The sequence below is a fragment of the Rissa tridactyla genome, chromosome 8 (genome assembly GCF_028500815.1).
Source record: "Rissa tridactyla isolate bRisTri1 chromosome 8, bRisTri1.patW.cur.20221130, whole genome shotgun sequence".
NCBI lineage: Eukaryota > Metazoa > Chordata > Aves > Charadriiformes > Laridae > Rissa > Rissa tridactyla.
In genome coordinates this window covers 16,507,302-16,534,743 of record NC_071473.1, presented here as the reverse complement: position 1 = coordinate 16,534,743, position 27,442 = coordinate 16,507,302, and the positions used below count along the sequence as shown (strand labels likewise).

At 60.1% G+C, this 27,442-nt stretch overlaps 2 protein-coding genes across 4 annotated transcripts; one reads left to right on the top strand and one right to left on the bottom strand.

The window, feature by feature from the left end:
• Nucleotides 1-262: 262 nt before the first annotated feature.
• CLCN7 (chloride voltage-gated channel 7) lies at nt 263-23,372 on the top strand. Of its 2 annotated transcripts, XM_054212407.1 has the most exons (25): nt 263-461; nt 8,262-8,333; nt 9,592-9,663; nt 9,904-9,969; nt 10,570-10,702; nt 11,038-11,147; nt 11,900-11,980; nt 12,958-13,020; nt 13,594-13,677; nt 13,840-13,933; nt 14,342-14,406; nt 14,847-14,963; nt 15,344-15,398; nt 15,937-15,997; nt 17,056-17,194; nt 17,290-17,383; nt 18,998-19,167; nt 19,501-19,552; nt 20,368-20,495; nt 20,676-20,761; nt 21,053-21,185; nt 21,302-21,361; nt 21,725-21,901; nt 22,014-22,094; nt 22,206-23,372. In XM_054212407.1, exons 1-25 carry the CDS (start codon nt 324-326, stop codon nt 22,290-22,292), a joined length of 2,418 nt encoding a protein of 805 aa, XP_054068382.1. In that variant the 5' UTR covers nt 263-323; the 3' UTR covers nt 22,293-23,372. The 2 variants fall into 2 exon arrangements, with proteins under 2 accessions (XP_054068382.1, XP_054068383.1); XM_054212408.1 differs by lacking the exons at nt 18,998-19,167; nt 19,501-19,552; nt 20,368-20,495; ... (4 more) ...; nt 22,014-22,094; nt 22,206-23,372 and adding an exon at nt 17,730-18,984.
• Nucleotides 23,373-24,024: 652 nt separating this feature from the next.
• PERCC1 (proline and glutamate rich with coiled coil 1) lies at nt 24,025-27,173 on the bottom strand. Of its 2 annotated transcripts, XM_054212433.1 has the most exons (3): nt 26,416-27,173; nt 26,190-26,291; nt 24,025-24,893 (listed from the first exon to the last, which is right to left on the bottom strand). In XM_054212433.1, exons 2-3 carry the CDS (start codon nt 26,213-26,215, stop codon nt 24,149-24,151), a joined length of 771 nt encoding a protein of 256 aa, XP_054068408.1. In that variant the 5' UTR covers nt 26,216-26,291; nt 26,416-27,173; the 3' UTR covers nt 24,025-24,148. The 2 variants fall into 2 exon arrangements, with proteins under 2 accessions (XP_054068408.1, XP_054068407.1); XM_054212432.1 differs by lacking the exon at nt 26,416-27,173 and having other exon boundaries at nt 26,190-26,386.
• Between the last annotated feature and the right edge of the window lie 269 nt (nt 27,174-27,442).

Below are 27,442 nucleotides of genomic sequence, written 5' to 3'. Positions count from 1 at the left end.
ACCCCTAGTGCCGCTGACCCAGAGCAGGGGGAAGTCGTAGAACAGAAAAGCCCGTGACCGGGCGGGAGTGAGCCAGCGCTGCCGGAGCAGGTGCCCTCTGTCCCGTGTGCCCGTTTTCCCCCGCCGGCGCCACAGGGGCCGCTCGGTCGGTGTAAGCGCCGGGCCGCTCCGTGACGGGGGGCTGCGGGCCGGACTACAACTCCCATGGTGCCGCGGGGCGGGACGGCCCCCGCCGGCCGCCGTAGCCCTCACGTGACGGCGGCGGTCACATGATCGGGCGGTGAGGCAGGGGCCGGCGGAGGTGTGTGCTGCCGCCGCCCCGCATGGCCAACGTCGCCAAGAAGGTGTCGTGGTCCGGTCGCGACCGCGACGAGGAGGACGACGAGGAGGACGAGCGCGCGGGTGAGACCACCCCGCTGCTCAACGGCACCGGCCCCGGGGCGGCGGGCGGCGCCCGGCAGGTGGGGACCGGCGTCGGCGGGGGGGGTACCGGAACCGGGAGGGGGGTACCGGTGCTGGGGAGGATGTACCGGCATCGGGAGGGGTGTACTTGAACAGGGGAGGGGGGTACCAGCACTGGGGGATGGGGGATACCGGAACTGGGAGTGGAAGAACCGGCACCGGGAGCTGGGTACCGGAACCGGGGAGGGGGGGTACCGGCACTGGGAAGGATGTACCGGCACCCGGAGGGGATGTACTGGCACCGGGAGGGAGGGTACCGGAACTAGGGAGGGGGGTACCGAAACTGGGAGTGGGAGGAGGAGGACCGGGAGCTGGGTACTGGAACCGGGGAGGTGGGGTACCGGCACCGGGTGGGGGGTACCGGCGCACCGGAGGCAGGGAGGTCTGCTTCGTCCCGGGCCTCTCTGTGCCGAGAGGCCACCCGAGTGGTGCTGGGGTCGTGTCCGCCTCCCCTGTAGCGTTTAACCGTGTCTGTTGCCCCGGGGCTGGGCGGGGTCTTCTGGGGTTCTGCTCCCTGAGCACCCCCGGGGGCAGGTCGGGGCCTCTCTGGGCTCCTGCAAAGCAGGGGAAGTGGAACCTGGCAGGGCCCAGTGTGGGGAGAAGCCGGGAGGGAGCCATGGCTGGGGCACGGAGCCCTTGGGTCATGCGTGGGGGAAAAACTGAGTGTGGGGGGAAAACTGAGTGTGGGGCCTGACTCACCCCATGGCTCCCCCCGTCCCGCCATCACGAGGTGACAGCTCTCCGCAATGCCAGGGCCCCAGCACGGCTCTTGCCTGCTCCTCAGCTGTGGGGACAGCCGGGACGAGTAGGGACCCAGCACTGAGCAGGGTCCGCTCCCACCCGCCAGGGCTGCCCACTTCATTTCGATGGAAAACATCGTTCTGTGAGAGAGCCCGTTGCCCGGCATGCTGCTGCTGCTGCTGCCGCCCACACCAACAGGTCGGGCTCAAACACAAGAGCGTCTTAACGTTGGCGTGGTGGTGGCCGTCGTGCTGTAGGTGTGGAACTCCGCTGGCAAAAAACAAGTCCAGGGTGGGCCGTGTTACAGACAGGCCAAATCCTTCTTGCAAATTAATTTTGGGTAATTAATTGAAGAGAAACTTCTCTCCAGTGGAGCCGGAGGCTGTTACTTGGGCAGTCTGCCCAGCAGTCTCTCCTCCGCACACGGAGCATGCCATGGCCAAGGTGCTCGGCACCTGTTACAGAGCGAAGCTGTGGCTGGACAGGCTGTGCTGGGTGAGGGCTGTGGGGTCGGCTGGGTCCCCGAGACTCTCCCGTGCCCGCACCAGGCGGGAGAGGGACTGCCTCAGGGTGACATCCTCGAATTTCCTATGAAGAGGTTGTTGGGAGACTTGATCTCGGACAGGGAGGAGTGGTGCCAGCCTTTGACAGCTGTTGGCAGGGGCGTCTCGCCGAGCGTGATGCTGTGCTGCCCTGCTGTTGGGCAAGTCAGAACAGCAGGCTAATTAGAGGGAAATACAAGGTTTGTTAGGCTGGAAGTGCCTAGCGTGGCGCTGTGGGAGTGGGGCAGGGCGGCTGGAAGGAGTCGCCTGTGCCATTACAGCTGTTCTGGTGTGAAAATAAAAATAGTCTTCCTAGCCGCTACAACAGGACCCCGTGTATTTACAGCATGGGTTGTCTTTAAAGACCACGTGGTGAATTCTGCAGGTCCGAAGGGTGTTAAAATAGGGATTAACCTGATCTCGTGGCTGCGGGTCAGTTAGGAAACAGTTTTCCTGGTGGCTCAGAAGAAATGCCTGAGCCCCGCTACAGCAGGGACGGTTGGTGGTGGAGACCTGTCCCTGCTGATGTGATTTATTGTCACTGTGTCCCTTCACAGCACAGTCCCAGCTCGTGACGGGGTGCTACGTGGCATTTTCCTTACCAAAGGAGGAGAGCGAGTTCCTTGCCAGAGCTCCGGACCACGCGTGCCCCTGGCAGTGCTGGCTGGGTTGTCACCGTAGCGCTGGGGTTGCCTTTCGGTGTTGGGCAACCACTTCTCTCCCTTGGACAGTGTGTTTATGAAGATGCTGTATAGATTGAAAAGTGAAGGCAGGACAGCTTTGGCAAAGAAATAAAAAGAGGCTGGAGCTGCTCAGCTCGCAGGAGACTTAAACTGGGGTCATGGTAACACAATTAAAATGTCCCCAAAGGAGCTTCTTCCTTATCTCATGTGTTTGTTTAATGGAAATGAAAGTGATCTGAAAGTGACAAAAGGAAACACGGGTCTATAGTTCTCTGGCTGCTGCCAGAGACTGAGATTGAGCGCTTGTGGGCGGGAGGTGAGGAGGGGCTGGATAAATGCACCCACAGGAGAGATGCTACGGGGCTGTGCCCAAGGTCTCCTCGGGTTTTGGGGCCAACTGAGTGCTGCTCCAGAGCCTTCATCCTCTCACCAGGACTTTCTGGTGTCTCGGGGATATCGAGAAGCGAGAGGCTGCCTGTACATCTGAGCATGACGCCTGCCATGGGCTGCCCTATTCCTGTGTTCTTGAGCCGTGTGTGTCAGTTCTCAGGCTGAAAAGTGGCCGGACAATTTTAGTAAGAGCAGCCAATTTCTGTCCTTAGGCATTTTTCAAAAAAGAACACTTCTGCTTTGCTGGGCACTGAGAATGTGCTCTTATTTGTGCGAAAATGCCTTGACTTTGGGATTGCTAGAATGCTCGTGCTTCAGGGGGTGCCTGGAACAGGAGGTCACCCAAATGTGACCAGGATGCTGCTGCTGAGTGGCTCGTCCTTCTTAATGCCTGTGTGCTTATTCTGCTTGTCTAGATGTTGCCAGTCTTGTTTTCTTTCATTTCAAGTAACAGGGTGTAAAATGCAGCCTCTGTGGCCGGGTGACGATGCCAGAGGGCTGTCGCGCTTGCTGCAATCGGAAAATCTTGGCTGGGGGGAGGGAGAAAAAAGAGAAGTCTGCTGGGTGAGCCCTGATTCCTGGTGATGGGCTGCAGGTCGCGCGTCCCCTGGCTACCAGCAGAGAGGCTGCCTGTCCCTTCCTGCCCCCTGCCGGGAGCCTGGAGCTGGTCTCCATCCCCTGGGTGATGGCAGGAGCTTCCCCAAGTCAGTCCGGTCACTTCTGCCGGGTGCCCACACTGTTGGGGACCGTGGTGGCCTTGTGCTGCTCCTCTGCAGAGAGGACACATGGGACAAGGTGCCTGGATAAAGGACGTGGGCTGGGACAGCAATGGCATCTCCTGGCCGCATGTAGGTGAGGGACAAGGATCAGCCGTGCCCGGGAGCGGGGGTTGGAAGCAAAATCGTAGCTGAGTGTTGACGCCATGGGGGGAATCCAGACGCTTTCTCCCCCCTTATGGCCCTGGAGGTGAGGAGCCTCCTTCTCTCCTGGCGTGGTGTGTTTGGGGTATGATGGCTGCCTTAGTTTGAAGCCCATTGCAGCCATGCTTGTGTGTCAGAGGAGGGGGATTTCAAAAGCCCCACAGCTCGTCTTCCCCAGATGCTGCCATGGCTTCCTCTGTGGGAAGGGGAATTAGCTTTACCACCCAATGACACGGCCTCGCAGCCTGGAGCCGTCCTTCCCACCCGAGCAGGTACTGGAGGCTCTTTGGCAGAACACGGAGGGGCCAAGAGGGGGCCGTAAACCCTCTTGCTTCCCTCCCGCTGCTTCTGCAATACTGCTGTAGGCTCCCGATGCAGTCTGCGCCATGCTTTATCTCATTGATAACAGAAAGCCACGTGCTTCCAGTTCGTTAGCGAGCAGCAGGATGGTGATAAGGGGCAGTGTATAGGGGGTGTCTTCATGCCAGGTCGTGATTATGAGGGTGGGTGATGCCCTGCAGGGGACGGCCTCGCTGGCTCATCCCTGTGGAAATGAGCTGTGGAGCAGAGTCAGATGCTCCCTGTTTATGGTTCTTCAGAGTGACGTTTGGGAGGCGCTGCGAGGTCACTGTACACACAGCCCGGGTTGGTTCTGTGGTGTTTCAGTCTTGACTGAAGTCGTTCTGCTATTCACAAACAGGGATTGCTCCTTGACTGCTCTCCTTGGAGGTAAAACACTGCTGTGGCATCACGTATAACAGCGTGGCTTCATATCACCTCCGCCAAACGGGGACGCTGGCAGTGGTGCTGCTGTCTCCCACCCCGACCTGTGACGCTTCGGGCTGGCATTGGTGTCTCTGTTCAGCTGCAGCTGCCCGACCTTGGAGATGATCCTTTCAGGGCATGAGTAGAGGGTGGTGGTTGAGATCTTCTGCCAGATTGTTTTCTTGTTGAGATTGATCCTGAATTTGGTTTCGCCCATCTCAGAGCATTGCTGGAATGGACGGCAGCACGACGAAGGGAGAAAGGGCCTCAGAGGTCTCTAGCCCAGCCCCCGCTAAGAGCAGATCCCTTAGACCAGGTCACTCAGGGCCGTGTCCAGTGGAGATTTGGGTATTTCCAAGGACGGAGGCTCTGCACCCTCTCTGGCCCCAGGTTCAGTGTGTCACCACCCTGGGGGTGAATGTTTGTCTCTGCTATCTAAGCAGAAGTTCCCTTGCTGCAGCTTGTCTGCTGCTTCTTGTCCCATCAATGTGAAGCTGCGAGGAAAGTCTGGCTCCGTCTTCCCCATAACCTCTCATTAGGTGTCCAGAGACAGCAGGAAGATCTCCCTGAGAAGCACCAGCTTCTCCTTGTACGTCTTACCACATACTCCAGCCTCTGACTGTCTTGCTGGACTCTCTCCTGTGTCTTTCCTTTCCCGGTGAGCCCGGACTGGATGCCAAGTCCCAGATGTGCTATGCAGGTGCCAGGCGAGGTGTGGGATCCCTTCCCCAGACCTCCTGGCTCGTCTTGCACCACACAGGAGGTGGTCGGCCACCTCCACTGCAGGTTTGTGCCACTGACCCCTCTTCGATCTGTCTGCAACCTCCCTGCAAGACGTTTTCAGCAAAGCTCCTTTCTGACCACCGGGGCACGTCCGTCCCAGGCACAGGGCTTTGTATTTGCCTCTGTTGAACTTTGGGGCTTCCCTGCAGCCTGGTGAGCTCCCTCTGAGGAGCATTCCTGCCCACCAGTGTACCAACTGCCCAGCTGAAAGAGACGTTAAGCAGTCTTGGTCGAAATCTAGGCTCCAGAAATCTCTTTGCAGAGCTCAGAATGGGTCAGGAATTAGCTTTACCACCCGAACAGGGGGAGTGCCGAGGGCTGGGTGCCGTCGCTGTTTGTGTGCCGCTGTGGGAGGCAGGCTCAGTTGGCTCGAGAGCCTCTCCTGGGACAGGAGAGCTGTTACCCCATCTGCGTCCTCTGGGTTTTGGCAACAATGCTTGTTGTTATGTGGAGATAATTGTGCCGCGGTCACACCAACATCATATGTACCCAGGATCAGCAGCTGCCCTGGCCTGAGTTTGAAAAACATCCAAAGGAGGGTAGTGCTGTCCATGTGCTCGCTGAATCTTTGAGCCATACACAAATAACCTTCTGTCTTGGGTCCTGGCTGCCTGGATCGCCCCCCGTCCCTCCTATAAGTTGATGGAAATAGCTTTTTCCTGTCCTCCTGACATGTGATCCCCGAGACGGGAGCCAGCCTTCCGCTCACAGAGCGGCTCAGCCAGTCTGGGTGCCAGAGGGATGGCAGGACCTAGGGGAAGGGGGGAACATATTAAAACTGTGCTGCTTGTCTAATGAAGTTCAGCTTCGTGTTCAACTGCAGCTCCTTTCCCTTCGTCTGTGCTCGGGTCCTGCTGCCACCTAATCTCTTGGGATCCCTGCCGTGCCCTGGCCGCTTGCCCCATAGGGAAGGGGTGTGGTGGGGAGTGTCACCAGTTCAGCCACGTTTGGTGTGTCTGTGGACCCCCATGGCTAGCAGAAGGAGGATTTTCCTGAAGGGCTGGTCCTGTTTGAGGTCTTGGTGCCTGAGATTTGAGCCCAGGTGTGAGCAGGGGACAAGGTGTGAGTGACTGTTTCCATCTCATTGCCTTGATCTTGCCCTGAACGTGTGGCATCGAATGAGAGCCATAAGTCTTTGTGCTTCCTGAAGCCAGGTGGAGGTGGGTTCCCATGCAATGTCTCAGTTTTGTTCCTCAGGGGGTTTCAGGGTGAGGAACGTGTCCTTTCCCCCACCCCAGGATGGTGGGGACATGGCTGAGACCCCCCACATGTCACCAGAGCAGCTGGGCACCAACGGGCACTGAAACAGGCTGCTCCTGCCTCCAGCTCGTGACTATATGTAAGTACCCATCCACGTCCCCGCAGGGAGGTGACAGCTTTGGGTGTGCCTGGCTCACAGGAGCCTGCGGTGGTCTGCTCTGACTGCTGGGAAAAGGGTCCAGCGGGGTCCTTTCCATGGGGATTGTGGAGCCATCATGGACCAGAAGCAAAGCCCAGGCTGGTCTCGCCAAACCGGTGTCCCAAAAACGCTGCATGGAGCACTTTGTGCTTGACCCCTCAGGCTGCTGGGGACAAAAGGGCACCGAAAGGGTTTGAGAAGCTGGGGCAAAACCCGCCTGTGGGTCAGGGAAAGAATGAGAACGTGGAGCAGACGGAGAAATGGGAAAATAGGTCAGGCTGCAAACACAAAGGGATATTCTTCATCTGCACTGACATGCGCGGCTCCCGGCTGCTCTGGCCTGCACGTTCCAGAAGGGATCGGTGGGGATTAAGGCAGCAGGGGCTCTGTCTGGGATTTGCCGGCAGAGTGGGACTGATGTGCCGGGGCCCTGCTGTTGCTCGCCATCCCTCTTTTATTCGCCAGTCCTTTAGGCTGGCAGCTGGGGAGGGGTGAGGCTCTGGAGGGGAAGATCTTCACGTTGAGAAATAGTGTTTGGGCTGTGCTTAGTGGCAGTGCTGCTCGTGCCCTTGTGCGTCCCTGTGTTTTTCAACAGCGGAGGGGTGACAGCAGCTTGCCTGCTTCTGGCAGGTCCCCTCGTGGCACTGCCCAGCTGGAGGCTGGCTTGGCTGCAGCCCAAGCCCTTGTCTTCATCGGCCAGGAGACAAGAGGTGCCCCAAATAGACCAAAAACTCCCGTGTTGCGCAATTGCGCTGCCAATAACAAGCCCGAGCGGTCACCAGCGAAAGGAGAACCTGCTCCCCAGAGGGGGATGCAAATGCTCCTTCCAAGCATCGCGCCGGGGCCGGTCTCGGAGAGGCGCCGGTGTCCCCGAGGGGAACAGCGTGCCCCGCTTCCTCTTGTGTGCGCTGGCTGGCAGCCCAGTTGCTCCCGTCCCGGGTGCCGGGAGGGAGATGAACGTGCCGATGTGCTCGTCTCCCTGGCTGGGAACGGCTCCCGTGGAGCAGACGGCAGAGCCAAACGTGCCCTCAGCCATCCCTTATTGCTGGCTGGGCGTGTGGGCCGAGGGATGGCCTTGGCATGTCTTGGTGTGCTTGTGGCTGTGGAGATGGTTCTTCTTCTCTGGGGGGGTCTGCCCCTCCCCAGCTCCAGGGGAGTGCAGAACGTGCTGCTCGGCATGGCTTTGCTGGCCACATGGCTGATCCATTGGGGTGCCACGTTCCTTGGAAGGAGGCTGTTGGTGACTCTTGCCAGCTCTTGGAGCTCCCGGCTGCCAATCCTGAATGAGCTGCTGCTGGCTGGCGGCTTCCCCAGGGAGAGCTGGGGCCAGCTGACAGGTTGGAGCAGCTTGCCCAAACGCCAGCAGACTGCCGCTGCCTCGTGCTCCCACCAGGGTGGTGGGTCTCCACCTCCATGTCCTCCAAGAGCATTCCTCTGTGGGTGCTGTACTTTGGGGGGCTCTGGCAGGCAGGCAGAGCTCGGTGAGGGGCACAAAGCACGAGCATGCCTGCTCCTTCCTTCTGCCAAGGCTTGTGGAGCATTTGGGAATTGATCCTGTTTTCCCTTCTCCTCTCAGTTCACTCCTTCCTCCTTCCTGCGCATTGGGCAGCTGAGCAATGTGGACCTCAACGAGGACATCCGTGAGCTGGTGAGTGGCACAGGAAGGGGCCTGCCGTTACCGAGACCGCTTTCCTTTTACTAACAGCACTAAGGGCTGCTTTTGTTTCCTCCCCCTCACATCTCGCTTGTCCCACGAGGGCTCCAGCGCTTCCTCCTGGGCTGGGTGACCTTCGTGGTGTGGGTGGTTGGCTGCTGCTCTGCCTCGACCGTCGCTGCTTCCTCTTAGCCACAGTGCTGGCCCGCGGACATCGTGGTCCCTTGGACCTCTCTGAGTGCCAGCACCAGCCTGCCGGCACAGGAACCTTCCTCCCACGGGAGCAAATGTAGAACCTGGTGGTGTGGGAAGGGATTTCTTTCTTGTCGTGAGAGCTCCAAGCTGCTTCTCTTGGCTGCTGCCCAGCTCAGTGCGAAGGCAAGGGAGGGGACGTACAGTGGGACAGCAGCTGGGGGAAGATGTCTCAGCCCTGGGGACAGGGTTAGCGACAGATGGGGCATCTTGTGAAAACTCTCAGTTTTCAAGTTATTCCCCCTCCATGTGCATCTGAGAAGCTTTTCTTCCCTAGATGCTCGTGCCTCAGCTCTGGAGCTGTAGGAGGAGCAAACGGGAAGAAGGCTTTTGCTAAGTATTTCTTGTGGAATTGTGAAATGGGAAGCGATATGTCTTAACCCGGTGCCTTGGAGGAAAAGCTGGGCTGGCTTTGGCCATAGCTGTAACGCGGGGTCAGGGAAGGGTGCAGGGTGCCGCTGCCCTGGGGGCACCTCGGGAAATGCCCTAATTCGGAGCTGGGAACAACTTGCACGGTCAAAGGCATTTGGGAAACAGAATTTGGTTTCTGCCCAAAAACATGGGCCTGCTTGAAATAGCTCCTTGCTTTCGACTGAAGGAATTTCCTGCCGAGGTGAAAGGTCGCCCTCCGCTGGGGGCATGGAGCTGCTCGGATGCAGCGCCGGATCAGCATGGCAGCGTGGTACCCAGCTGGGCCAACCCTCTGTCTGCCCATGGGGAAATGTCCTGCCCATGGGGAAATCTCCTGAGTGGGGAGGCGGTGGGTGAGGGTGCACGCCTCACAGCCTGTTCCAGCTGCCATAAATCCCGTACATCCACCAACTGGTGGAAAATCATCCTGGATCCTGGCCTGCCGGGCAGCTTGCACTAGGGCTTGTGTCTCTGCAGTCCTCCTTGTCTCTCCTGAGCATGAAAACCATCACTAAACTAGCAGTTATGTGGCAGAGAGGAGGGCTGGACTCAGACCTGGCCCTCCTAACCTGTGCATCGCATTCCGCAGGAGACTGAGCTCCCTCGGCAGCGTCCCAACGAGATCCCCCACAACGAGAAGCTGCTGTCGCTCAAGTACGAGGTAAGTACCTGTCTCCCTCCCTAGGCTCTGCCCTCTGGAATGCAGTGGGTGATGTGTGTGGGGCGAGGGCTTGTGGTTGCCCCGCTAGAGTGGTTTCAGTGGGGAAGGAATGGGATCGAGGGAGGAAAAAGATACGGGGGTGTGGAGGAGCAGGGGTGGGGGTCTGAGGCCAGCCCTCCCCAGCATGGGCATCTCTTCTCCTGTGCTAGACGGTAACAGTATCTCCCTTTCCCAAACCAGAGCTTGGACTATGACAACAGCGAAAACCAGCTGTTCCTGGAGGAGGAAAGGAGGATAAACCACACGGTGAGTCTTGCTGTGACCCAGCTGCCCACTGTGCCCGCAGCTGGGATGGCCCAGGGAAGCTGTTTCCCCTGCCTGGCTGCTGGGGGAGGTTGTGTCTGAAGCAGCACTTGAGCCGGGGTGGGTTTATGGACACTGAGCAGCTTGTGACAAGCTGTAAAACCTCTGGAGCAGGGACCCAGTGTAGGATGGTTCAAACGAGAGCCAGCCTTGGTGTGCATGGTGGCATTGCCAGGAGGCATGGGGCAGGTCACTGAGCAGAGGGACTTCTGGAGCCATGCGAAGGGTCTGCCCTGGGGGCTTTGGGAGTCAGTGCTGCAGCAAGAAGCCCAACAGGAGGGGTCTGATGGAGGCAGGCAAGCTGGAAAAGCACATCTGCTGTTAGGGGTCCTGCAGAGGGGCAAGCTTAAAATACCTAAATTGTGTCCATGCTTTGCAATCCTGGGTCAGCCAGCATTGGTTTCCCCTGGGCAGCTCTCCTCGGAGCTGCCCAGGTGTGGGCTGTGTTGGGGAAGGTGGCCAGGTGGGCTGGAGTCCCCCCCGCCGGTGCTGGCGGGGGCCAGACTGGGTGGCAATGGGGTCTGATGGCTGTCTGTCCCTCAGGCTTTCCGGACGGTGGAGATCAAGCGCTGGGTTATCTGTGCCATGATCGGCATCCTCACCGGCCTCGTTGCCTGCTTCATCGACATCGTGGTGGAGAACCTGGCTGGGCTGAAGTACCGGGTGGTGAAGGGCAGTATCCTCCCATGGAGCTGTGGCTACCAGCCAGCGGGGAGGGGTGGGATCTCTGCTTCTGGTGGCCATGGAGGGGTGCTGAGGCAGAGGAAATCGCCTGGGTTTGGTGGCACAAACCCTGCCACCCAAGGTGCTGCCGAGTGCCTGGCCGCTCTGCGGGGCTGAGCTGTGGCCAGGGGCTGCCATAACGGAGGATGCTCCTTGCAGAAGCCCTGGCTGCCCGAAGTGCACAGGATCTGCACCGCTGCAGCCCAAAAAGTGTTCTAGTGACGCTTTATTGCGGTGGGAGGGGTGGCACCCAACCGATACTGGTCTTTCCTTGAACCACCTCCCTAGACATCGACAAGTTCACGGAGAAAGGGGGCCTGTCTTTCTCCCTGTTACTCTGGGCCACCCTGAACGCCAGCGTGGTGATGGTGGGCTCTCTGATCGTTGCTTTCATAGAGGTAAGAGTTTAGAAGTGGCCTGAGTAGGGTACCCCCATGCCTCCTTCCCTGGCATGGGGGGAAGCAGGATCATGTCTGCAGAAAACATGCAAATTTGTGTAACAGCAAATGTATTTCTTTCAAATTGTCAGAAATTGGTAGCCCCAGTTCCTCAGCGTTGGCTCCAGCTGTGCTGTTGAGTTTCTCCTGGGTGTTAGATGGCAGGACATGCCGCCCTTCGCTGGCAGCATGGGCAGAGGGTGTGCTCCAGCCTTGGGTGGCTCTCACGAGCCTTGGCCCCAGCTCAGCCTGTCCACGTTGGGTGTACGTGAGCCCCTGCTGGTTGGTGCCCTGGGGACACACTCGGGAGGAAAAGCCAGAGACTGGGGCCAGTTACTGCTGGGAGGGGGTGATGGCTCCCCACGCGCCACTCTGAGTCAACAGTGTCTTCCTTGTGGCTTTGCCCTTGCTCTCTCTGGCCACCAAGTGCAAGCCTTCTGCAGCACTAGGCCTCCTGCCATGGCACATGGTGGGAACACCCTGGTGTCCCCCAAGAACCCATCCAGCTCCTTCTCCCTGGCATATTTGCCCTTAGGGGTAGCGGGTGCCTCCCTCAAGCCCACCTCCAGAGCCTGTAGATAGGCTTTGGCCTCATCTCTGAGCCTCCCTGAGGGTGTACTTGGTGTGCCCTGTGCTGAGGGACGTGGGTGAGGTGGCCAGCATGTCCTCATCCTGTACGTGGCAGCCACTGACACTCTCTCTACTCCCTGCAGCCCGTCGCAGCCGGCAGTGGCATTCCCCAGATCAAATGCTATCTCAACGGGGTGAAGATACCACATGTTGTCCGCCTCAAGGTAGGCAGCGGGAGGTAGTGGGATGCAGGGCTTCTGCCCGTGATGGGGCCTCCTCCGCCAGGCTGGCCCGGGCACCTTGTGTCCTCATGGGGTGGTCCCCGCCTCCACTGCGGTGGAGGGGGAGCTGGCACGAGCTCACTGCCGGGCTCTGTAGTTGTTTTCCTCGGTGTCAGGCGGATAAATCTGCCCTGGGATTGGCAGCTGGTGCTGGGAAGAGCAGCTTTGGGGCATTTTTGCTCTGGCAGGGAAGAATAATAGAATCATTATGGTTGTAAGAGACCTTTAAGATCATCAAGTCCAACAGTTAACCCAGCACTGCCAAGTCTACCACTAAATCATCCTCAGCACCGCGTTTGCCCATCTTTTAAATACCTCCAGGGATGGTGCCTCAACCACTTCCCTGGGCAGCCTGTTCCAATGCTTGACAACCCTTTCGGTGGAGAAATGTTTCCTAATATCCATCCTAAACCTCTCCTGGGGCAACTTGAGGCCGTTTCCTCTTGTCCCATCGCCTGTTCTTTGGGAGAAGAGACCGACCCCCCCTGGCTACCCCCTCCTTTCAGGGAACTGTAGGGAGCGAGAAGGTCTCCCCTCAGCCTCCTCTTCTCCAGGCTGAACACCCCCAGCTCCCTCAGCTGCTCCTCACAGGACTTGTGCTCCAGACCCCTCACCAGCTCCGTTGCCCTTCTCTGGACTCACTCCAGCACCTCAATGTCTTTGTTGCAGTGAGGGGCCCAAAACTGGACACAGTACTCGAGGTGCAGCCTCACCAGTGCAGAGTACAGGGGGACGATCACTGTCCTGGACAAGAAAGTTGGCCAACCCTGTTGCCACAGCAGGGGGTGATGGGCTGAGAGTCACAAGTTCCCTGGGGTCGCTGGCTCCTGCCCCTGCAGCTGGCTGGGTCTGTGTCCCATGGGGCTGCCGTGGTTATGTCCCTCTTGTGATGTTCTGTGTCCGTTGTCTCTGTTTTGTAGACCCTGGTGATCAAAGTCTGCGGGGTCATCCTCTCGGTGGTCGGCGGCCTGGCTGTTGGGAAGGTGACGTATGCAAACCGCTCTCCAGCATGCTCCTGGCACATTGGTACCCTCTGCTGGCACGTGTGCCACAGCCTGTCACCGGCCCTGTTCCAGGAACAGGGCACTGGTGGCCTTGTGGTGACTTCCCAGTTTTACTCCCTGGTCTGCTGGCCAAGGTGGCTGCAGCATGGCCAGGCTTGGGAGCCCCTGGGCCATGTGGTGCCAGTCCCTGGGGCGCACAGTACCACAGAGCCAGCCTGCATTGGTGACTGTACCTGCAAATGTTAGATGGGGGACACCTCGGTGCCCTGTTGGGACCTTGCTAGCTTGTTGGGACCGAAGGCAGGCAAGGTCAGGCCCTGTCCCCTTGGCTGGAGGGGACTGCTGGTGGGAACAGGAGGTGGCCACAGGAGCCACTTGCTAGAAGGAGGATTTAGGGGGGAAATGGCAAGCTCTGCAGAGACATGGCACTGTGTGCCTGAACGCTGGCCTCCAGCTTCTTCAGGGCTGAGACCTGGTGAGCAGCATTCAACCATCCTCAACTGTCCCTGGGGTTCTTCCTTCTCTGGTCTGACTCCACTCTCCTGCCCGTAGGAAGGACCCATGATTCACTCTGGAGCGGTGATTGCAGCTGGGATCTCCCAGGGAAGATCCACATCTTTAAAGCGAGACTTCAAGGTTGGTGTTGAGGGGCTGTGGTGCAGGTGTCCTTCCTGTGCCGAAACCGGGCTGTTCCTTGCGTCACGCTGGTGGCTTGGGGCCATGTATGGCATACCCTGTGTCTTCCCTAAACCGATGCCTGTGGCCAGCCCTAAACCTGCCTTCTCTTTGGTGTTTCAGATCTTCGAGTACTTCCGCCGAGACACAGAAAAGAGGGACTTTGTCTCGGCTGGAGCTGCTGCTGGCGTCTCGGCTGCGTTTGGTGCCCCCGTGGGTGCGTGTCTTGGCTCTCTGACGCTGAGCGGTCCCTGCATGTGAATCTCGTCTGGAGGTTGCTCCCACTTGCATGGAGGCAGCTGCCGGGATCTGCAAAGTGTCTGGCCCCTCTCCGAGCTGTCCTGCCCCACCATGCAGGTCTTGGGAAGAGAGAAGGGGGATTATCTGTCTCGGATCCCAAATGTTGCCTCCCTGGGATGGAGGGAAGCAGTGGAGGGGCTTCAATGCTGTCAGTACGTCACTGATGGCTTGGTGGGATTGGCTGGTCCCTTTGCTGGAGCCTGTGAGGTCTGGGCCAGCACAGGGCACCTGGGCTGGGATGAGTTTGGGTGCCTTGGCTGGTGCTGTGACCCAGGGGTCCATGGCATGCGCCCCTTGTGAAGGTGTTTGTGTCTTGCATTTGCAGGGGGTGTCCTCTTCAGCTTGGAGGAAGGGGCTTCCTTCTGGAACCAGTTCCTGACGTGGAGAATCGTAAGTGCTGGAAAGCAGGAGCAGTAAATCGAGGGCTGCTGGCTCCGGCGTGAGACATTGCCTTTTACTGATTCCCTCCCTGCCCCAGCTGGGCAGCTGTGTGTAACGCATCCCAGGGAACAGCATCCCAGCTCCCCTTCTGTGCCCTGGTCCTCAGGGGCTGAATTTGGACCTTGCTGAGCTCCATCTTGCTGCCAGCTCCTTTCCAAGGGAGCTGCCTTGGGCAATGGAGAGGAAAAAGGAGGAGTGAGCTCGTGGTCAGTTTAAGCTTCCCAGTGCTGCCACGGGGAACGTGGCCTCTTGTCCCCGCCACACTGTGGGTCCCAAACCCTACCCAAGGGCCTCAAGGGGGGGTGGATTTGGGGTAGTGTGGGGGGCACGCGGTGAGGGATTGGGGCTGGAGGCGTCTGGCAGTGACTCCGGGCTGCGTCGTCTTCCAGTTCTTCGCCTCCATGATCTCTACGTTCACTCTGAACTCTGTCCTGAGTGTTTACCATGGCAATGCTTGGGATCTCTCCAGCCCTGGGCTCATCAACTTCGGCAGGTTTGATAACGAGGTATGGCACAGATATTCCCCATGTAGGGCTCTGTTGCTGGGGGTTTAGAAACAGCCCACAGCAGCTTGGGGCCGCCAGTCTGTCTTAAAACATCACCCAGGGGCTGAGGCAGGCTCTGCCCTAGCAGCCTGTGGGGTCTGGCCAGATCCCAGCTCCACCAAGGCCATCAGAAGGCTTTTCTGCAGCCACTGCTGGGGTCTGGGGGCTGCGCAGTGTGCTGGGGGGACTTTGGGACAGCTCTGGGAACCGCTTGCCAGCAGAGAATGGTGTTGTCCCAGCAGACAGTGACAGTCTGTGGGAGAAAGGTGTTGTCCCAGCAGACAGCTCTGAGGCTGCAAATGGGTCAGGAGATCTGAAACCCATTTCTTTCTTGCTTGCAGAAAATGGGATACACAATCCAGGAAATTCCTATCTTCATCTTTATGGGAGTAGTTGGTAAGAGAGTGCTGCACTTTCAATTTGATTAGTCTGAATAATTTCCTCTGTTCTCTGTCTGGATCTAAAAAGTTTTGGGATCCAGTTTCCTGGGGAGAGTGTGAAATCCATTAAGCTCTGGAGCAGAGGCTGCTTGTGGGGCTCACACAGGGGCGAGAGCTGGATCCTGGCCCAGCCCTGACCCCTGCAGCAAAGGTGAGCCCTTTAATCCGTGTACTGCAAGGTCACTGAGTGGGGTCAGTGCAGCGCAGCCCCTGGTTTTCAGACGAGCTGCCCTTATGCCTGCGGAATTGGCCTGTCCCTCCCCTGCCTGGTGCCAGTGCTGTGACGCCCCGGCCAAGGCACTGCTGGTGCCGGCTCCTCTTGGTGTCAGGTCCTGGCTGTCTCTGCAGGGACAGCGTCTGCCTGTCCCGGGGCCACCCATCACACTGGGTAGCTTGTTGACATCTCCTTGAGCTTCACGGGTGCCTTGTGTCCTGGGCAGCTGTAGGAGAGCCTGGGACCTGCGTGCTGAGCTTTTCCTCCTTTGCATTCACAGGCGGGATCCTTGGGGCCCTGTTCAATGCCCTCAATTACTGGTTAACGATGTTCCGGATCAGGTAAGAGCTCATGGGTAGCTAAGGTGATTGACGTGGGTTGGCTGGCACCTTCTGTGCTCCCTCGAAGCGGCGTCCCCAGCCGGAGCAAAGCTGTGATCTCACACTTAACGTGAACAGCAGCAGCCCCTGGAAGCTGGGAGGCAAAGATGCCGCGTGTCTCTCGCTGCCTGCGGTCAAGGCTGTGACCCGCAGCATCCCACCGTTGCTCTGACCCTGATAAGTCTTTCCCTTCAGTGACTTCAGGGCCCAAGGAAGCACAAACACTGTGCCGACCTGACTGTTATGTGCTTTTGAGAATAACAAGAGAACGGAGAGAGCTGCTAAAGCCATCTGAGCTCACTCTGGCACAGCCAATACTTGTCACCAGCTTTTCAAACACCAGCACCAGCCTTGTGGCCTCGGCGAGGGACGACCTAGAACTAGAAAGGAATAGATTTGGATTAGGTATTAGCAAGAAATTTTTCACTCCAAGGGTGCTGAGCCCCTGTCCCAGGTTGCCCAGAGAAGCTGTGGCTGCCCCATCCCTGGAGGTGTTCAAGACATGGTTGGACGGGGCTTGGAGCAACCTGGTCTGGTGGGAGGTGTCCCTGCCCAGGGCAGGGGGGTGGAACGAGATAATCTTTAGGTCCTTTCCAACCCGAACCATTCTATGAATCTATGACCTGTGGCAGTGGAGTGTGAGGCGTCTTCAGCAGCTTCCTGGGCATCATTCCTCTTGGGTCTTTGTGGGCCGCAGCTTTCAGGGCTTGGCTCTGCCCTGTCTCCCTATCCAGATCACACCAATGTTTCCGTGGGAGCTGTGCCCAGCTCCGTGCAGGGGAGGTGGGCAGGTCTGCTGGACTTGGCTGGGCAAAGCTCCTCTTGTTGCTTCCCTCATGCTCTAGATCCCCACAACAGCTTTGCCAGAGGACAGCGCACAGGACAGCCTGGCAGGGCTCTGGGAAGGGAGCAGAGGCAGCCAGCGTGTCTGTATGCCTGATGTGACGTGCCACGCCAGGCTGTGGGTGATCCTGCCCGCACCCCTGGGTGCTACCCTCGGTCCTCTGGTCCCTTTGCAGGTACATCCACCGGCCCTGCCTCCAGGTGGTTGAGGCCATGCTGGTTGCAGCGGTGACAGCCACTGTGGGGTTTGTCATGATTTACTGCTCGAGAGACTGCCAGCCCATCCAGGGGAGCACGGTGGCATATCCCCTGCAGGTAGGAGTTGCAGGTCCCCCTGAGCCTGGTAGCCTTCCCTGCTGTGGGGCAGCCCACATCTGCCGTATCTAACTCTCTCTTTTCTTCCCCCTCAGCTTTTCTGTGCTGATGGAGAGTACAACTCCATGGCCACTGCCTTCTTCAACACGCCCGAGAAGAGCGTTGTCAACCTCTTCCATGACCCTCCAGGTCTGTGCACCCAGCGAACAGGTCCTTGAACATGAGCAGAGCAGGCCCAGGCTTGCACAAGGTGGCCAACCTGTTCCCTGGCTGCTTGTGGGACAAGGCAGGAGATGACAAGCGATAGGACAAGAGGAAATGGCCTCAAGTTGCGCCAGGGGATGTTTAGGATGGATATTAGGAAAAATTTCTTCACCAAAAGGGTTTTTAAGCATTGGAAAGGCTGCCCAGGGAAATGGTGGAGTCACCATCCCTGGAGGTATTTAAAAGCCGGGCAGACGTGGTGCTGAGGGACACGGGTTAGTGCTGGGCTGGGGGAGTGTTGAGTTAATGGTTGGACTCGATGATCTTAAAGGTCCCTTCCAACCTGGACGATTCTATGATCAGCGGAGCCCTATGAGGTGGGATCCAGCAAAGCACTGTGCCTGCTCCTTTCCTGGACTGGTGGAAGGAGGAAGGATGGATGCTGCACCTGGTGGCACCTATGACCTTGGCCAAAGGGCTGTGGTCTCGGGAGCCTGTGGAGGAGGACCTGGTTTTGTTCATGCCTGTTTGCAAGCTGCCGCTTCTGAGTTGCGTGGGATGTCTGACCCTTGCTGGCTGTCTGAAATCCATCCTGGAAATGTCCCTGGCTGTTTTCTTAATTACCAGGGCCTCTTGCCCCAGAATGACTTTACCTTCTGGGCAGGTTGCGGAGGTGGATCTTGGGCTTTGGGTTTGCTTAAGAAATGCAATTTGCCTTCCAGGTTCCAGCTCCCATTTTCCTTGGACCCAGTGTGCCCTCTGCCTGCTGGTCTGAGTTTTGTGCCCAAGCTGCATGTGGGCAGGGAGCAAACAGCTCCCAATTTCTAGACCCTCAGCCCAGAGAGTGCAGCTTGGCCACTTGAAGCCAAGTGATGGCCATCCTTGTGTCTTGGGGCTGCTCCCTGCAGTGCTGGGTCCTCCCTGGCTCAGGGCTTCAGTCCATTGACCTCTCGGTGAAGGGGAGGTTGCAAAGCACTCGTTTAAACTCGACCGAGCTGCTCAGCAATCCTGAAATAGCAGTAGGCTGGGTCCTGGGGGCAGCAGGGTCTCACTGTGATGGCACAGCCCACGCTGTGGGGCAGCATGGGACTGGCCGGAGCTGCCGTGGGAGCTGAGGGACCGGAGGGGGTTTGCAGGACCCACTCTGCTGAGTTGATCCCGAAGCTGGCTGTAGGACCCTTGCCAGCTCACCAGCACCTCTGTCCTCCCGACCTCGTCCTCTGGCGCTGGCGGTCCCTCGGGGCTTTGAAGTTCGTCACGGTGCCTCGTGGGAGGCTGGGAACCGCGGGGCTGGGAGGGGACAGGTCACCACGGGTCACAAGAGGGAGGAAAGGCATGTGCTGGACTCGGTGGGATGGGAGGGCTTTGGGGTGGCACCAGCCGGCTGGCAGGGCCCTTGAGGGGCAGAAACAATCTAAAGAGATGGTTTGAAAGGTTTGTGCTGCCAGAGAGGAAGGCACACCCGATGCGAGGGGCTTCCACTGCTGGGAGTGTGTCGTGGAGCTGCTGCTGCTGTCTGTTCTCCCATGGCCGCAGCCCATTCCGGTGTCCCCTGGGCTGCAGGACCAGCACTGACTCTCCATTCTCTCTCCACCTCAGGTTCCTACAACCCCATGACGCTGGGCATGTTCACGCTGATGTATTTCTTCCTGGCCTGCTGGACCTACGGCCTCACAGTGTCCGCAGGGGTCTTCATCCCCTCTCTGCTGATCGGCGCTGCCTGGGGGAGGCTCTTTGGAATCTCCCTGTCCTACCTGACCAAGGGCTCGGTGAGTCCTTGGTGGGATGGGGTGCTGGGCAGGGGGAGCTGTGCCACCCAGCCCTCCTCCCTCACTGCTGGGCAGGCGGCACGTGCAGGCAGCGTGCATGGAGCAGGCTAAGAGCATGGCACAGCGGTCTGGAGTGGGTTGGCTCCTCACTTGATGTCTTCCTGGGCTTTCCCACATCCCGACGGAGCCCTGCCAGCAGCTGGGCTGTGCAGGCGGCCCCAGGCACACTCCTCCCCCCTTTAGAGGAGGGTTTGGGGGCCAGGGCACTGCTCGCCATCTCTGGATGCTCTGGAGCCAGCAGCTGACTCGGCTCCTTCTCTCTCTTGTGCTCAGATCTGGGCTGATCCCGGGAAGTATGCCCTGATGGGAGCTGCCGCGCAGCTGGGTGAGTTCCCCATGGCGCAGTCTTGGCCACCTCCTGTTCATGTCAGGGTGAAAGTGGCATGGTCCCTGCTTCCCTGGGGCAGGTTCTTCCCCAGCTGAAGCTGAGCCTGGCTGTTGGCTTCCTAACGTTGCCGAGCACGGGCAACGCTGGGGCACTGGTGAGGGCTGGGTTTGTCCCTGCCTGTGTGGGTGGTCCTGTGTCGCTGAGACCCCCCTGCAGTACTGCCTCCAGCTCTGGGGCCACCAACATAAGAAGGACGTGGACCTTTTGGAGCAGGTCTAGAGGAGGCCGTGAAGACAATCAGAGGGCTGGAGCATCTGTCATATGAGGCCAGGCTGAGAGAGTTGGGGGGGTTCAGCCTGGAGAAGAGAAGGCTCCGGGGAGACCTTAGAGACCCTTCCAGTCCCTAAAGGGGCTCCAGGAAAGCTGGGGAGGGACTCTGAATCAGGGAGGGCAGCCATGGGACGAGGGGGAATGGTTTTAAACTGAAAGAGGGGAGATTTAGATTGGATATCAGGAAGAAATTCTTTGCTATGAGGGTGGTGAGCCCCTGGCCCAGGTTGCCCAGAGAAGCTGTGGCTGCTCCATTCCTGGAGGGGTTCAAGGCCAGGTTGGATGGGGCTTTGAGGAACCTGGTGTGGTGGGAGGTGTCCCTGCCCAGGGCAGAGGAAGTTGGAATGAGATGGTCTTTAAGGTCCCTTCCAACTCTAACCATTCTATGACTCTATGTGCAGAAACTGAGGGGCCTCAGGTGCTTTGCTATCCCCTTATCCTATGTTTCCCTGCCCCCTAAACCTCTTGGGTGCCTCTCACAGGTGGGATAGTGCGGATGACACTGAGTCTCACGGTCATCATGATGGAGGCAACGGGCAATGTCACCTATGGCTTCCCTATCATGCTGGTGCTGATGACGGCAAAGATTGTGGGAGACTACTTTGTGGAGGTAAGGGCTGGTGTGCTCACTGGGAGCCTGGGACCCATGGAGAGGCTGTGGGTTGGGGGCGCTGAGGAGCTGCGGGGGGGGCAGGACAAGCATGTGCTCCCTCTTTGAGGATAGCTGCTGCCTGGCTGTACCCCTCGGCATCTCACCAGGCTTCTCCTGACGATTTGGCTGTCGTTGCAGGGGCTCTACGACATGCATATCCAGCTCCAGAGTGTGCCCTTCCTGCACTGGGAGGCCCCGGTGACGTCCCACTCCCTCACGGCCAGGTAGGTGGGCTGGGGGACGCTCGTCACTCCTGGGGCAGCAGCTTTTGGACCACACCGTTGGCCTGAGCTGGAAATGGAGGTGATGACACACATTGGTCCCAGAAGCCTGCTGTCCCCTGATGCCACCAGCCCAGCTCCTTCCCCAGCAGGGACTGTGGCCTGCAGTGCATTCCCTCCCCATGTCCCGGCCAGGTTTTGGGGACAGAGGAGGCATCAGGGCTGCAGAGGCGTGTATGTTGGGGGGGATATTTGGGGCGTGGGGCTGCGTTTCACACCAAGCTTTCCTTGCAGGGAGGTCATGAGCACTCCTGTCACATGCCTGCGGAGGATCGAGCGAGTGGGCACGGTTGTGGACATCCTCAGCGACACCTCCTCCAACCACAACGGCTTCCCGGTGGTGGAGAGCAACCCTGACACCACGCAGGTGGGCTGGGCACCGCTGGTGAGGGGATGCCCTGTGAGGGCTGACTGTGGTGTGGGACCTTCGTCCTTGTCCCCCCACCTTCACAGCCCTGTCTCATGCACCGTGTTCTGTTGCAGGTGGCAGGACTGCGGGGTTTGATCCTGCGCTCCCAGCTCATAGTCCTGCTGAAGCACAAGGTGGGTGATGCTTTATGGAGGTCGTTCGGGCTGTGCCTGAGCCCCCATGCCCCTGTCCTGCTGTTGCCTCAGGCCTTTGCTGCCTGCCTTGCTCAGGAGGAGCTGGCGGAGGGTCCTTGTCATCTCCCTCGGCTCACCCAAGGAGATGGTGGGGATTGCTGTGACATGCTGGGGTACCCCAGCATCATCCTGCACCCCACCAAGCTCACAAACCCTGAGGCAATGGGAAATGGGCTGTTGTTCTGCAGATGGTCCATCTGCCCCATGCTCCTGCCCCCTTCCCTCCCTGCCCCTGTGCGTTGCCCTGGCCCCAGTGCCTGTTGGCGCTGCAGGATGGACCCTGACAATCTCTCTCCTCCCAAGGTTTTTGTGGAAAGGGCCAACTTGAGCCTGGTGCAGCGGCGGCTGAAGCTGAAGGATTTTCGGGATGCCTACCCCCGCTTCCCCCCCATCCAGTCCATCCACGTCTCCCAGGACGAGCGTGAGTGCATGATCGACCTCAGCGAGTTCATGAACCCCTCACCCTACACTGTGCCTCAGGTAACGCGCCAGGGACCCCTCTGCACCCCAGCGTCCCGGGGGTCAGGGGTGGGCTGAGGATGCCAGCTGGGGATGCCGCAGCCCACACAGCCTCGCTCTCTCTGCCTTGCAGGAGGCATCTCTGCCACGGGTATTCAAGCTTTTCCGAGCCCTGGGACTGCGGCACTTGGTGGTCGTGGACAATCGCAACGAGGTCAGTCCCTGCTTGCCGCGTGTGGGCAGCCTGGGCTCCTTGGGGGGACACTGCCCTTGTCCCCAGGCTCTGCATGCCAGCGTGGGGCTGTACCTCTCCCTTTCCTGGCAGGTGGTGGGCATGGTCACCCGCAAGGACCTCGCCAGGTACCGACTGGGGAAGGAAGGCCTGGAGGAGCTCTCGCTGGCGCAGACATGACATGGGGCTGCGCCGTCCAGCAGAGACGTGTCCCAGCCCCTTGGAGCCGGGGACCCCCTTTTGTGGGAGGTGGGGAGAGGACTGGGCCAGCCTGTGCAGGCATCGCGGTGCCCGGAGCACCAGCACGGCTGTGCTGCCCCGGCTCTCTTGCCCGTCGCTGCCTTCCCATGTCTGCTGCCTCCTCTTCTCACCTCTTTCCCTGCTTCCCGAGGGGATGAAAATGCGTCCTTTGTTCAGTTAGCTCCTGGCGTAGGCTCTCCCTGAGGTTTGGGTGAAGGCTGGAGTGGGCCAGGGGCAGCAGAAGTGCCCTGCTGAGCTGGGCACAGTCCTCTGCCATGGCACATAACTCATCCACCCAGCCTGGGCTGTCCGGGACCTAGCCCTGCCCTGGTCCCTGCTGCAGGGTCCGTGTGAGGAACAGAGGGGACATGGTGGGGCTCCCTCCTGTCTCCACTGCCCTGTGCTCCTGCAGGCTGGGTCAGGCTGAGCCGTGGGGCAGGCTCCTGCGTTTCTGCCCTGCTCAGCTGTGCAATAAAAGGGTTCCCGTGGTTCAGCAGCTGCTGCTTCTTGCTCTTTCTCGGCTCCTGCAGCCACTCTCACCCCAACCCGCATGTGGGGGGACACCCCTGGGCTTCAGGGCAGGGATGGGAAAGGGAGAGCTGTCTGGTCCTGTAGCTTGTGTCCCCAGTGCGTGTCCCTCTGCCACTCCTGCCCTCATTGCACCATTGCTGCTGCCACCTCTGTCCGTGTCCAGGTCCAGTGTCACCCCTGGGTGGTGTGCTTATGTACTTGCTGCAGCTTGTTCTGCCCTGGCAGGCACCCTAAAACCCACCACCAGCCCTGGATCTGGTCAGGGGGAGGAAGCAGAGCCCCACTCCCCGGGGTGATGAGGAAGGCTCCAGCTCTGGCACCTCAGCTCCCCCATCTCCCACCATCCTTGCTCCTCACCTTAGCATTGCCCCCTGCCAAGGCTTGGGGCTGCCCCCCTCCTCCCTTGGGCAGGGGCAACCTGATGCCTGGGTCGGGGGGGGCTTTTGACTGCGGGATGATGTGCTGAAATAAAGCCTGTTTGTACTTTTATTGTGGTGCTATCTCTCTCTTGCCTCCCTTCTTCCCCCTGGTGCCGCTGCCTAGGCTCAGTGCCATGTCTGTTGGTGTGTCCCTCCCGGGGCTGAGCTGAGCCCCATCCCCACCGCTGGTGGGACCCCCTACCTTCCTCAACCCCCGGCAGGGCTGGAGTGCTCAAGGCGGGGGGGTGGCTGCCCCATCCCGGCTGCTTTTCCCTTTCAAGGCCAACAAAGAGCTGCCACAAAGCGGGGGATGCCTCGGCTGGGCCCTGGTAACAGCCGGGGCCATGGGGAAGGGCCAGCCGCCCTCCCGGCGCCACGGGATGGCCCTTCTCTCCAGTGTGGCTCTGGTTCCCCGGCACTGCCGTGGGGCGCAGCAGGTCCCCGAGGCGGTGATGGGTCCACAGTGGGTGCTGGCAGCCGGGCGCTTTATGAGGCCCCGCGTCGCCCTTTGCCCTGCGGCGGCCGAGATAAGGGGATGGGATCCACCGACTTGGGCCGCAGAGTAAACATGGGCTGCTGGCTCCTGCCGGCACCGCACTTCACTCCGCTTCCTGCTGCCGGCGCAGCTGGCAGTCCCTGAGGGCCAGGCCAAGCAGTGGCCCTTTGTCACCGGTGGCAAGGACACCGCACACACTGGTGCCTGACGGGAGTCATTTATTCGCTCATCCCATCGCCAGCTCTGACACGGCAGCTCTGGATGCCCCGGCGCTGGCACCGGGGCCACCGGGTTTATCATTAACTGGATGGCACGTGGCGGGGCTGGGGGCCCCCAGGGCCATCGTGGGGTCACAGCCCAGCAAAGGGCTCGGCCTCCAGCCCCGGGTGGCCTGGCTCAGGCGGCAGCTCCCGCCCGGTGCCCGGCAGCTCCGGCCCCGGCTCCACCGTCCAGTTGGCCAGGAGGTCGCTGAAGTCGGGGGTGCTGGTGTGGAGGAGGCCGGTGGGGCCGGGGACTGGCTCCCTCCAGAAGGAGGGTGGCAGCTTCCTCCGGTGCATGGGGGTGATGTGGCCATATTTCTTCTCCAGCCGCTGCGTCTTGCTGCCAGCTGCCCGGGGTGGCAGGCACCGGTGCATGCCATATTCGAAGAGCTCGGCCAGTGGCCCCAGCCTGTGCATGGCCCCTGGGCCACCCCTGGGCGCCACAGCCTCGGGCTGGCCCTCGGCACGCCGGGGCGAGCCGCAGTCCTCGGGCATGCTATGGCTGCCAGTGGCCTCCTCCCGGCCCCGCCGGCCGAAGTACCGCTGGATGTCGCAGCTGATGAGCTCCGAAAACTTGAGGAGCCGCAGGGTGGTCTCAGCGGCGCTGGGGACAGCCAGCTCCGGCCTCACACTCTCATCCACCACCTCCTCTTCGTCCTCTTCCTCTTCCTCCTCCTCCTCCTCCTCCTCAGAGAGGTCGGGGAAGTTGGGCTCAGGGTGTGTGGGCAGCAGCAGGCCATGTGGGAAGGGCGAGGGCAGCCGCAGCTCGGCCAGTGGCTGGATGACACCCGCAGCCATGTCAGTGCGCAGGGGCACCCTGGGGCCTGGACTCACCCTGCGGGCAGGGACAGCGGGGTGAGGGTGGCACGCACCCCAGCACCCTCCCCGACCCACTGCCCCGCAGTGGCACTCAGCCCCGAGGCAGCAGGGGGACCGTGTTGTGCCATGCCATGGCCAGGGTGGGGCTGCAGGGCCGTGGGGATGTCCCCCAAAACCCAGGGAACATGGGGCAGTGGAGACGATCCCACCAAGCCATGGGATACAGGGCAGTGGAGGCATTCCCTCTGAGTCATGGGACACAGGGCAGCAGGGACATCCCCACCAAGTCATGGGACATGGGACAGCAGGGACATACTCCCTGAGTCATGGAATATCAAGCAGCAGGAACATCCCCACCAAGACGTGGGATATGGGGGAGCGGGGACGTGGCCCCTGCGTCACCAGACATGGGACAGCAGGGACATCTTCACCCCCTCCCCAAGCCATGGGACATGGGGCAGTAGGGATGTCCTAACTGAACCTTGGGACACCAGGCAACAGGGCTGTCCCCTTCAAGCCATGGGACATGGGGCAGCAGGAACATCCCCACCAAGATATGGAATGTGGGACAGTGGGGATGTCCACCTGAATCCATGGGATGTGAGACAATGGGAGCATCCCCAAGTCATGGCATGTGGGGCAGCAGGGATGTCCCCACTAAGTCATGGGATATAGGGCAGTGGGGACACCCCCCAGAGCTGTGGAGCAGCGGGATGTTCCCCTTCACCCCGGGTCTGTGCATGGAGGTGAAGGGGGCTCTGCCCTGCCACCCTGGGCTGAGCCCCCTGCCGCCCTGGGCTGAGCACCTGGGACACTGGTCCCCAAGCCCTGCCCACACAATGGCCCCGCAGGTTTTCTTGCGATGCAGCAAGCCTGGCCACCTCCCCGCACCACCCTGGTGGGTTCTGGTCATGGCTGGGTCTTGCTGAGCTGGGTGAGGCCCCTCTGGAGTGGGGTCCCCAGCCCTGCCTCGCTGCAGGGCATCCCCAGCCATGTGCCTTGGACCACCAGCACCCCCAGCCCTGAGAGGGTCTTTGGGCAGGGAACAAATCCTGGGCGACAAATCCTGCTCCTGCCACACCAAGCACGGTGCTGAGCCCTGCCTGAAACAGCATTGCTGGCGTCCCTCTTTGTGCTGTCCCCACCGTGGGACCCCCGGTCCTGCCTCCATGCTGCCCTGGGGTGGGCGGTGTGGGGCTCAGCCTCCCGGGGCCACCCCGGGGATGGAGCCAGCCTTCCCTGCTGCCACCCTCAGCTGGAGAAACACCCCGGTGCAGGAGGGCATCGCGCAGGGCCGCGGCTCGGCACTCACCTTGGCGCTGCTGCCTGGCCATGCATAGGCTCCCGCGCCGCTCCCCCTCGCCGTCCCTCCACCTGGGCCTGAAGTATTTATAGCGGAGCAGCGAGCTGACGGCTGGCAAATATTTGGTAGCCGTATTGTAATAGTAGACTCAGTAAACAGAGCTGGGGTTTGCTTTAGCACCCAGCAACGGGAGAGCGGCGCGGGGAGGGATGCGGGGACGGAAGGCAGGGCTCACCTTAATGGTTCACTAGCCAGGGGATTTTCAAGTGTTGTTCCTGTAAATTCACCTATTAAATCGGCAGCCCCAGCTGCCAAACTGGCCGCGCACTTGTGCCGAGGGCTCTTATCTCCCCGCTGATTGGAGGCGAAATCTAGCTTTGTCAAATAGGCGTAAAATTAAATTTCATGCTATTTTGACTCCTGGAGTAGGGATCTTCTGAAGAACATACTGCCTATTGAGTGATGCCTCTGCAAACAGGCACTGCCGCTGCAGCAGGCGAAGCCTCTCTGTGGGGTCCCCCCAGGTGCTGTGGGTCTGGACCCCCCATCTCCAGCCTTGTGCCCCCCCGCCCCGAGGTGGGTGCAGGGCTCCCTGACCAGCCCCAGGAAAGGGTTTGGCACCTTTTGAGGTGGCAGGACACGGTCCTGATGTCACTGCCGGCAGCAGAGGTGCTTCGGGGTGCTGCGCTCCCCAGGGGGTGCGGGTTTGGGTGCCCAGGGCTGGTGGCTCTTGCCAGGCAGTGCCTGCGGATGCAGAAATGGGGACATGCCATGTGGGGACAGCCCCACGGCAGGATCAGCATTCAGGATGGCAGCATAGTCACCGCAGACAGGGCGCTGGGGTGCCCTGTGTCTCTGCTATGGGCTGTGGCCATGCTGGCCCACGCAGTGTGTGGGTGACCAAAGACAGTGACAATGGTGAGCAGCTCGGGTCCCGAGGTGGCTGTGGCCAAAGGTGCTATTCCCGTTCTGGCAGCGGGACGTGCCAGCGGGGCCATATGGGCCAGCACAGAGCACAGCCAGGGGACACAGATGGCCAGGGGACTTGGGGGTGGCTGGGGGGCCACGGGGTGGCCAGGGGACGCAGGACAGCCTGCTTGTGACAGCTGGAGGGCACAGGATGGGGGGGTCTGACACGGTGCCCAGACCCTGTCACTGCCTGTGCTAGAGATGCTCCGGGGGTGGCACACCGTCCATCAGGGTTGGAGGTGGCCAGCGCCCTGCTCCAGAGCTGCCCTGTCCCCTGGTCTGGGGGTGACCGC